The sequence below is a fragment of the Nannospalax galili genome, unplaced genomic scaffold (genome assembly GCF_000622305.1).
Source record: "Nannospalax galili isolate Female #2095 unplaced genomic scaffold, S.galili_v1.0 scaffold127, whole genome shotgun sequence".
In the NCBI taxonomy this organism is placed as follows: Eukaryota; Metazoa; Chordata; class Mammalia; order Rodentia; family Spalacidae; genus Nannospalax; species Nannospalax galili.
Window position 1 is genome coordinate 13395018 of NW_008360326.1, and position 11234 is coordinate 13406251.

At 44.6% G+C, this 11234-nt stretch overlaps 1 protein-coding gene across 7 annotated transcripts in view; it reads left to right on the forward strand.

Moving 5' to 3' along the window:
* The window catches only part of Rhbdd1 (rhomboid domain containing 1), a 166130-nt gene that overhangs the window by 29963 nt on the left and 124933 nt on the right, over positions 1-11234 (forward strand). For all 7 annotated transcript variants that reach the window (XM_008825841.3, XM_008825842.3, XM_029559975.1 and 4 more), the window contains 2 exons: positions 6926-7429; positions 9013-9145. In XM_008825841.3, the coding sequence (XP_008824063.1) occupies positions 6997-7429; positions 9013-9145 (566 nt within the window). In that variant the 5' untranslated portion in view covers positions 6926-6996. The remainder of the gene's footprint in view (positions 1-6925; positions 7430-9012; positions 9146-11234) is intronic.

Here is an 11234-nt window from a genome sequence, read left to right on the forward strand (position 1 = left end):
TTGCACGTAATGCTTCTGCCAAAACTACAGAATGCCTTATCCACCGTCATGGTATTCCACACAGCATTGCTTCTGACCAGGGAACTCACTTCACAGCCAAAGAAGTGCGACAGTGGGCCCATGGTCATGGAATCCATTGGTCTTACCATGTTCCCCACCATCCTGAAGCAGCTGGCTTGATAGAATGATGGAATGGTCTCTTAAAGACACAGTTACAGTGCCAATTAGGTGGCAATAGCCTGGAGGGCTGGGGCAGGCAGGGTCCTCCAGAAGGCAGTGTATGCTTTGAATCAGCATCCAATATGGTACAGTTTCTCCTATAGCCAGGATTCATGGGTCCAGGAATCAAGGGGTGGAAGTGGGAATGATTCCACTCACTATCACCCCTGGTGACCCTCTACGAAAATTTTTGCTTCCTGTACCCTCGACTTTGCACTCTACTGGCTTGGATGTTTTGGTTCCAGAAGAGGGAGTACTCCTGCCAGGAGAGACAATAAACATTCCATTGAACTGGAAGCTAAGACTTCCCCCTGGACACTTTGGGCTTCTGATGCCCTTAACTCAGCAGGCTAAGAAAGGAATAACAGTATTAGGAGGAGTGATTGACCCAGACTACCAGGGGGAAATTGGACTTGTTCTCCACAATGGAGGTAATGAAGATTATATCTGGAAGGCAGAAGATTCCTTAGGGTGACTTTTGGTGTTACCATGTCCTGTGATTAAGGTCAATGGGAAACTGCAACAACCCAATCTAGACAGGACAACAAATGGCCCAGACCCTTCAAAATGGCCCAGGCCCTTCCTTTCCAGGGAAAGAACCAAGAGCTGTAGAGATGCTTGCTGATGGTGGAGGAAATACAGAATGGGTCGTAGAGGAAGGTAGTTACAAATATCAACTCAGGCCACATGACCAGTTGCAGAAACGTGGATTGTAATTGACATGATTATTTTTGTCCTATTTGGTTAAGAATAGACTTCTGCATGTATACTCAGGTTAAGCAGATACTTGAGTTATTCTTTTTGAATGTGTAATTGAGATAAGTGTTAAGTGGTTAAGTGTTGTGAATCTATATGATTATATTGGGTTATGAGACACTAAAGGACTAAGCATTCCTCGAAGACCTTATCACCTACTCTAAGATATATAATGCATTGGTCATTGTATTATGGGATAGTTATATCATGTTAGGTGAAATTATGACCTCAACATTGTTTTCATTTGAAAATTAAGCATGACAAAGAGATATGCTATTGGGTGTCAAGTTGACAAGGGGTATCAACTTGATTGGATCTGAGATTAACTGAAATGAAAGAGATCTTCTTGATTGGATCATCTAAAGCCGGAAGACACACCCTAAATGTGCACGTTACTTTCTGATGGCAGCCGGTATAAAAGACCAAGGCAGAAGAAAACGCAGGGCTTTTTGCGGCTTGCCTTCTCTCTCGCTGGTGAGTTCGTCTTGCGACTACAGATTCTCAGCCTCTCCAGTGTGGTGCAGCCTTTGTTGGACTACTCGGACTCTGTCCTGTGAGCTAAGCTGATGAATCTCTATACATATGCATTCTACTGGTTCTGTTTCTTTAGAGAACCCTGACTAATACACTTGTCAATCCAAGAACATAAATCAGAGGAGACAGGAAGGACAAAAGGAAACCTTAACAGATTCGGTTAAGAATAAATAAAATGTAAATAGTACTGAAAATAATACCATTATTTAGTTTCATTATAGACAGTAATACCCTCTGTTGAAATTAATTTACACCTTAGCTGTTCTCAACTGCATGGAATCTTTATTCTCAGGCTGTTTTGTTGTTGTTCTTCTTGTCACAGGGTTAGGGGGCCAGCTTGAACCTGGAAAAGTCTTGGAGAACACATCTTGAGATAATAGGCTTGAGGGTGAAGTGGGAGGGCCAATCCCATCTCCAGATTTCAGCATCTCAGTGAGCTCAAACAGCACATGACAGTTTACCGATATAATTAATATTATCCTGACATTATAACTAGAAAGCACTCAGGGAATGATGGGCCAGGAACATAAGCAATCAGGGAGGGAAATAACTCTATTTCAGAGAAAAACAGCCTTAGAATCACAATGTAGAAAGGGGAGGAGTTAAGACCAGTAGAGGTGGCATCTCAAGCCTCTCACTCAAGTAGACTATTACTTTTTGCCTCTCATTGTTGTAACTATGTGTTGGTAGTAGTTTAAATAACCCGGCAAAGTTGCCCAGCCAGTTTAGGCTAGTTGGGTCAAAACAGAGACAGGGTCCCCTAAAGGGTTCTTAGCCATATTTATAAGAGAATTTAAGAATGGGCCCAGCTGGAAACTTACCGTTTCATTAGAATGTTAAAGGAAAAAAAATCCCCAGGGCAGTTGCCTGGAGGGGGTGAATAGCGGGAAGGAAAAAAAAGCCTTGGGGTCATGAAGGTTTAAAGCCTGCATGGGAGGTCAGGTACAAGGCAGGCTGACAGGCATAGGGCAGGGAGTAGAAAGCTTTTGTATGGGAGGGGGAGGGAGAGGAGAAGGATCTAGAGCATTTGTTTGTGATGGATTGAAGGATATCAGAAATCCTGAGTAAAGTGAGGAAGAAAGGCAGTGCAAGAGGACAAGGACAGGAAAAAAGGATGGAAGACAGCAGGCCTCCCAGGCCCATGGCAAAGGGGAGGGGGCAAGATGCCGGTGGTGAGCAGCAGGCAGGGGAACCAAGGTAGTGAACAGATGAAGCAGTTCCATCGCGGAGACCACAGTGCTGTCCGGGAGTGATGAAAATCAGTGGGAAAGGAGATCAAAAGAAGACACAGGCAAGGCAGAGTGTTCCCCAGTGAGGAGAGCCAGAAAGAGGTGTAAGCAAAGCAGAGGGCTGGGGAACGGAGGAAAGAGAGAAAAGAAGTGTACCTGGAAGCCAAGTTAGTGGCATTGGAGAAGTCCAGGTGGGTCTCTTGAAGTAAGAACTGGGTTTTGACACCATCTGATAGGTAAAAAGTAGCTGGAGAACAAACGGATACAGTTGATCAGGAAAAAGCACCAGCACGCAGATAAAACTCCATCAGAATAGAGTTTATTAGCAAAGGAACACATGGGACAGATTCCCTTCCTGGCAGGGAAAATGTCTGCCCCAGGTCTTGAGCTGGAGTCTTTTAAAGGGGGGAGTCTTCTGCTTCCTGCAGAAGGTAGGAAAATGTATTTTTTTTAAAGTTTGGCATGGTGTGTGGGGGGACTGTTAACACTTGTCCTCTTTAGAGATCAAAGGGGAAGCCTGCTGTGTTGGCCAAACAGTGGAGAAAAGTCTGCTTCTCTGGACTTCAAAGACCAAGGTACTTATCAGCTCAGTTGTATGCATGCAGGAGCTTGAGAAGTCCCTGAGATCCTGTTGCTGAGGGGGTGGGGCTATCTGAACCTTAACAGTTGGGAGATAAAGAGTATAAAGAGTACATCTGAGCATTACTGGATATAGTATCACACGATGCCACGTTTCAACAGTGCCTGATTAGTCACGGGCTGACCCTTAACATCTATTTTCACCAAGGGTTCTGAGGACTTACTCCTTCAGATTTCTCCTAAGCTGTGCCCTTGAACAGAAGAAAAGGCTGCCTTCCTTTGTGATGAATCTGTTCATTCAGCATGAAGTGGGGAGGTAGAATCAGACAAGGAGTTTTCTCTTTCTGATCTCTACTGACATAGAACTGCACACACAAACACAACTAGATGTTATCAGTCTAATCCCACTAATTGTTTGCAACAGAAATGGAATAATTCTCCTTGCAAATATTTCAATATCTGCTGTTTGCAGTATGGTTAAAAGCACTGACTGTTTAGTTTTGAAGCACCCACATAGTAGCCAATAGTGTCCAGAGCTGCAGGCTTTGCATAAATGTGGTGCACTTAACATGTAGGTAAAACACTCAAACACATGTAATAATAAATTTTCAAAAAATACAAGATTTAACGTTTTGGTTACAAGGTTCAGGGAAAGTCATTTGTCCAGAGCATGTTTATTCCCATTTGTCAGCATCATCCCACACATGGAATTCTTGCAGAACTGATTTTAACATATGTGATAGGACCTTATTGAAGTGAGAACACTCAGCATTTATTCATCACCTCCATTGTTCCTGGAATGTTAGAGCCATCCTGGGAGGAAGGTGTTATTTTAACTTGAAGTGGAGAGATTGAGATTCATCAGCTTTCAGTGCCAGCCTAGGCCATCTAGCTACCAAGCAGAGTTTGCTTTTTTTTTTAACATATGAAAGTCATGCATTGTCTAGTGCGCTGATCCATGTTACCTAGAGTTGGGAACTAAGAAATCTCCGTAAGAAGATGCATCAGTGAACAATGTGCCTAGCCTGCCTGTTTATCTAGATCTATAACTGATTTTTTTTTCATCCTCTCTGTTAAGAGGAAAAGGTTCTTCCCTTCAAACACATGATCCTTTTTATGTAATTATTTTTAGCTATGTCTCTGCCCACCTCACCCTGTTTCCTTACTAGCTGTTTCTCATGAGAAGGAGCCAGTCCCTGTCCAAAGTCATTACCATCTGTATTAGTTAATAACTGCTGCATAACAAACCACTCCAAAACATGAAGTAAATGGACTAGTTATTTAACTTACCATTCTATGGTTCAACAGATTGGGTGTTGGGCTCATCTGGACCTGGTTTTGCATCTGTGTTCAGCTAAACAGCTTTGCTTCTGGGGATTGGCTGGCCAGTGACCAGGATCATGGGATGACTAGAGCATGGGCAAACTGACCCAGACTTACCCACATGATCACCTGAGGGGAGACAGAAGCCTGCCTAGGCTTTCAGTTCATGTCCTGTCCCTCCCTCTGCTTTCTGTCATTCAAAGTGTGTTGGGAGAGGGTAGCACAGAAGTACACACACAACAGGACACCACTGACTCGTGGAAGTCTTCCTTGTCACTAATTCAGATGAACACTTTGAGACCATAGTCCTGTCACTTTGGGTAAATTATGTGCCTGTGTTCTGGGCTCACTCACTCTCTGTATACGGCATCCATGGCAGGTGTTTCTTGACTCTTTGGTGGCACTTGAGCTCTTGGAAAACGAGGAGTATTATTTTCAGTGTTTTTCAATGTAGGATTTGGCACATAGATAAATTTTGCAAGCCTGTGAAAATAGTTTAGAAAGTTTACATGAGTGAGTTAGAGTGAACTGTGGTATATGCTTACAATCTTAACAGCCTCTTGTTGGCATTTTGAACGTTTCTTCTAAAAAGAATGGAAGAGGTAAAGAGAGTTGGCCAGGAGTTTGATTAAAATGACTTAATGTTCACATGCTATTTTTGTGGGGTTTTCATCACATTACAAACTATAGTTTTATCTGCGTGTGTGTGTGTGTGTGTGTATGCATGTTTATGTGTGTGAGTTCGGACACGTGTGCCAGGGCATGCATGTGGAGGTCAGAGGACAACCTCCAGTTTGGTCTTCGCCTTCTACCTTGAGACAGATACACTTTCATTGTTGGCAGCTGTGAGCACTAGGCTAGCTGGGATTCTCCTGTCTGCACCTCCTATCATGGCACCTGGAGTCCAGATGTGCTGCGGCACCTAGGCTTGTGTCGGTTCTCCAGAGCTGAACTTTGGTGCTCACGCTTGTGCAGCTTATGCTTCACTCAAGCAATCATCTCCCTAACCCTTGTTTATTTGGTTTCTTTAGTGTGTGTGCGCACAAGTATGTGTGATGATATGGGGGGTGCATTCCACAGTGTGCCTGTGTGTGTGTGCACGACTATGTGTAATGATATGGGGGTACATTCCACAGTGCACCTGTGTGTGTGTGCACAAGTATGTATAATGATATAGGGGTACATTCCACAGTGCGCCTGTGTGTGTGTGTATGCACGAATGTGTGTAATGATATGGGGGTGCATGCCACAGTGTGTCTGTGAAGGTGAGAGGACATTTTGTGAGGTTGGTTCTCCTTCCACCATTATGTGGATCTAGGTCTCAAGTTGCTAGGCTTGCCCTATAAAATTTTTTTAATAAAGAAGACATGTTATAAGTTCATGATATGTTAGTCAGGCAAAGCATACCGTTCCTTTAGCTGGTCCACTGGTATGGAATTTCAGTTTTAGAGGTGAAATGAAGAAAAAGATACTAAAAATGAATGTTTCTACTGGAGTAAGGAGTCGGGTGTACCATGTGAGCACATCTGTTTTAGTTTTTGATTTGTTTTTATTTTTTATTTTATTTTTTTCAGGCCAGAGATTCGAAAGTAGCTCTTTATTAGTCATGGCTAACGATACATCAAGATATCAGCCACAGTGGTCATAGAAAGACCTGGCTAGGCCTGAGGAGCCTCTTCATAGTTCCTTCACTTGATGTGGCAGGAGACCTGTCACAGATCTCAGCTCCTTACATGTGTGGCTTTCTTTGAGTCATGTGGCAACCAGTTTCTCCCAAGGTATATAGTCACACGTGGAGGTAGGATCCAGGATCTCAGGCGGTCCCCTGAGCTCGCAGTCCCTGTGCCAGAGGGAGGCCAGAACAGCCACTCTGGCAGTCTGCTGAGATCTCTGATTTGTTTTTATTTTATGTGTATGAGTGTTATGCCTGCATGGGTGCAAGTGCACCTCTGTTGTGCAGTGCCTGTGGAGGACAGAAGAGGGCATCGGATCCCTGAGAGATTTGTTTTTATTTTATGTGTATGAGTGTTATGCCTGCATGGGTGCAAGTGCACCTCTGTTGTGCAGTGCCTGTGGAGGACAGAAGAGGGCATCGGATCCCCTAGAACTGGACTTAAGGACTGTTTTTAGCTGCCATGTGGGTGCTGGGATTTGAGCTTGGATATTCTGCAAGAACAGCCAGTACTCATAACTGCTGAGCCATCCCCACGGAGGTCATCTTAAGGTGAGAGTCTTACCAGCATACTAATTCTAAATCTGAATTCTACCTACTTTGTGCATTTCAGCTACAGCTGTTGGTATTTCTGGATTCCTGAAACCAGACCACAGTCCCCATCTGTGTTCCTAATTTCCAGTCATGCAGCGGAGATCGAGAGGGGTCAATCTTGGGCTCCTTATGCTCCTGTCTCAAATCTTCCATGTCGGGATCAACAATATTCCGCCTGTCACCTTGGCAACCTTGGGTCTCAACGTCTGGTTCTTCCTGAATCCTTGGAAGCCCCTGTATCATTCCTGCCTCAGTGTGGAGGAGTGCTACCAGCGGAAAGACTGGCAGCGGCTGCTGCTCTCTCCTTTTCACCATGCTGACGAATGGCATTTGTACTTCAACATGGTGTCCATGCTCTGGAAAGGAATAAATCTGGAGAGAAGACTGGGAAGTAGATGGTTTGCCTATGTTGTCACCACATTCTCCCTCCTCACTGGGGTGGTGTATTTGCTCTTGCAGTTTGCTTTTGCTGAGTTTATGGATGAACCCGACATCAAAAGGAACTGTGCAGTAGGCTTCTCAGGTAGGCAGACCCTGTTCTGAGGTAGTTTGTGGGCAGTGAGGGAAGCCGACTGTGTGATACCCTAGCTGTAAGAGGAGGACAGAATCCTGAGTGGTGAGGGGCTGCTGGGGCCTGCTTCCTGACGAGCACAGTGACTGCAGTATAAGGACATTAGTTTGACTGGTTCACATTCACTTTATTCTTGGTCAGTTAGGACTAGGGCCTGCTAGAAGTTGGTTTTCTAGTACCAGAAACTGCAACTAGCTTCCTCATGGTAGAGCCAAGGAGGGACTCACAGGTGTATTTGTGAAAGAGAGTCCTCAAAAAAGACGAGTACGCCTATGAAGCAGGCCCACTGGGCACTGGTTACCAACTTGTCTGAGTCCAGGGAAGTGCAGTCCAGTCGTGTGCAACAGGTTACACTAAGCAAATGGTAGGCAGCAAGGGACAACCAAAGCCTGGGTTCCTCGTTAGGTGGTCACCCAAGTCACAGAACACTTCCAGGCCAGAGGAGGTCCTGACTGTGCATGTCCCACTTGCAGATGAGGAACCCTAAAGGGCGGCCTCCTTTCCTCCTCAGAGTACCTGAGGGTCACGGAACACTGAGCAAAGCTTCAAAGGGCATGCTGTTCCAGGACTAGAACAGAACCGAGGCTAGCCTGAGCTGCGCCTCCTTTTTCTTAACAGGTGGCACTTTGTATATCCCACAGGTATTCTTAAGAATCATGACGTGAAAGGGGAGCATGGACTTGATCCAGGGTCACCTAGAGAACCATTTTGTATATGCCTCTCAATAACTTCCCTAAAACTGACATCTGACAGCTACCACATGTGCCGGTGTTTAGGAGCCACTGTCCCTCATCCAACTTTGTTCATACAGCAGGTCCATAGGGAGATGGCACCGACTTGGCATTGTGGATGGGAAGCTAAACCTGAAAAGTGGAGTCACTAATCAAGGTTCCAGGGCTTGTAAGCAGTGGTGCCAGGGTCCAGCTGGCCTGCTCAAGCTGCGCGGTGCACAGCTTCTCAGCTTCCTCTGCAGAAGTTCTTTTTACAGAGATTAACGGGACTGAAATTTTCATCAGGATTTAAGTTAGGTGTCCTAAATGTTAGAATGTGAAGGGAAGAAGAATAATCCTGGAACAAGAAATCAAATCTTCCCACTGCTTCCCTCCCAGTCTCCCCACTTTCCTTCCAAAATGTATCCTGTACGGAATTAGGAAGAAATACGCACTGGTTTCGATACGTCTTTTCATAGAGGCTACAAAAATACATGTTACTGGTATTTGTTCATTGTTAAAATTTGTATAGCATAAAGTGAACTGCTCTAAGTGTGCAGTTCACTGGCATTTAATACTGTTGCTGGTACCCTGTTCCCCTGTCAAGTGTTTAGTAGCCGTTTGAACTTCTGTGTTAAGACACATCAAAGGGATGAACCGCTGCCTTGTTGGCAGATGCTGGGCTGGTTGTGAGGAAGACAGTGTGTTTCAAGCAGAAAGTTGGGTGTGATAGCTAACTAATCATTTCTATGTTTAGTTTTCTGTAGCCTATTAATTCTCTCCACATTTGGGTTGTTGATATTTGTGTGTTCTTTATTCCTGTAGGAGTTCTGTTTGCCTTGAAAGTTCTTAACAACCATTACTTCCCTGGAGGCTTCGTCAGTGTTTTGGGCTTTCCTGTACCAAACAGATTTGCTTGTTGGGCGGAACTTGTGGCTATTCATTTCTTCACCCCAGGGTAAGTGTCTGCTCTCAGGGGATGAAAACATAGAACTTGAAGTTCTAGATGGAGCAGGAATTGCAGTGATAACGAGGTAACAAGGTTTTATGTAGTGCAGGCTTGTAGTCCTAGCACTTAGGAAGCTGAGGCAGGTAGACCCCTGAGTTTGAAGCCAGCCTGGATTATAAAGAGACCCTGTTTCAAAAACTAAACCTTAACAAAACACATTACAATGAAATTGTCTTTTTATTATGGAGACAGATTTGAGTCTCTTGGTTTTAATATTAGATGTTCCTGAGTTTGAATCCTGTCAGCTACTGAGCTGTGTGATTTGGGTATATCATTTAGCTGACTTTCAGTTTCCTTACCTTGTAACTAGGAATAAGAGATCGTAATATACAGATTTAAGGATCACTATTAACCTATTAGTGATTAATTCTATCAATTAAATTCCAGTGAGCCACATAGTTATCACATAAAGATTAAAAGCCATGTTAAACCAGAAATTGTCTTGGTAATAAAAACCTTTGCATAAAAAGCTTTACACAGTGAAAGGATGAACTCTCCTGGGTTTGGTGGTGCAGGCCTAGAATCGCAGCACTTGGAACTCTGAAGCTGGAGGATTACAAATTGGAATCTAGCCTGGGCTACATGTTTCAAAAACAAGACAGCGGCAACCACAAAACCCCAAATGAGTGACCTCTGCCCTGTAGGGTTGAGAAGCAGCTTTGGGCCTGATTCCTTTTACTTGGCCTTTGCTCCCTTATTGAAGTGGCTGCCTCCAAGGGCCCTCCTGGAACCCCTGGGACCCCAAGGACTGCCACTGAGACCTGCTCATCCAGATGAGGCCTTTCCTGGACAGATGAGGACATAGAGACAGGAGGTTAAGGGGTGGACCCTAAGCTCAGGACCCAGCAGACCTTAGACTAGTTCTGACTCACCCCCTGCCTCCTGCACTTTACAACACTGGTTCCTTTCTCTGGAGACAAGAGAATGAGTTTGTTTTGTTTTCCACCTCTTCACCAGCTTCACGTCACACAATCTGCACTATGCAACTAGAAATGCACGTGGTGTTTGTTTATTTTTCCTGTGGGAATCTGGACACTGTTTTCAGAGAGGCAGATTTTAAGAAGATTAAGAAAGAAGGAGAATTTTTTTTTTTTCTTCTGGTCTCTCTCCCGAAAGGAGCCTTTATTTTGGTTTTGATTCGTGTGGCTTGTTGGCACTTTACCTCAGTGAGATGCTCTAGTTCTGCTGGCAGTGCAGTAACTGAGTCCTTTAATGCTAGTTCCCCGTTGTGGCCGGCCATTGGCAGCTGCTGTATAAATGGCAGTGATGTGACACCGAACATCATTCATTTATAATTGTATTGTTACCTGTGACAATTCAAGGAAGAAAGCCTAACAAAATCTTCAAAGTTTTCTTTGAAAAAGTGTCCCGTAATAGCTGTCTCTCATCTGAACAGCCTTCTCTATCTTGCCACCCACAGTTCCCTGGGCTTGCTTGCTGGGGCTTGCTCTTCTGTATAGCTAACCTATAGGCCTTGTCTGTGACTGACAACACTCAGTGTTGATAGGAAAATCACTCCCTCTGCTACTTGAACTTTTATCCTATAATGAGTCCACTGAGAAGCAGTACCTTTAATATTCTCATTGCAGCTGCTTCTGAAAAAGCTCATCATGCTTTTACAGGGTCTCCACTTTACATGGAAAAGGGATAGTGACATAATAGGCTTCTTCTGTGTGTAGGGACCTGATGTTCTGAGCTCAGGAATTAAATGAAATTTCCTGTCTTGGAAACTTGAAAGAACAAATCTTTTGATTTTTAAGATTTGACTATTTGAGCCAGGTGTGGTGGTGCACGCCTTTAGTCCCAGCACTCCGGAGGCAGAGGCAGGCAGACCTCTGTGAATTCAAGGCCAGCGTGGTCTACATAATGAGTTCCAGGTCAGCTGGGGCTACAGAACCAGACTCTGTCTCAAAAAGACCCCCCTCCCCCCCGCACACACACACACAAAGAGGGCCTGATAGCACACATCTTTAAGCTCAGCACTCGGGAGGTAGAAGCAGGCAAATCTCTGTGAGTTCAAGGCCAGCTTGGTCTATAT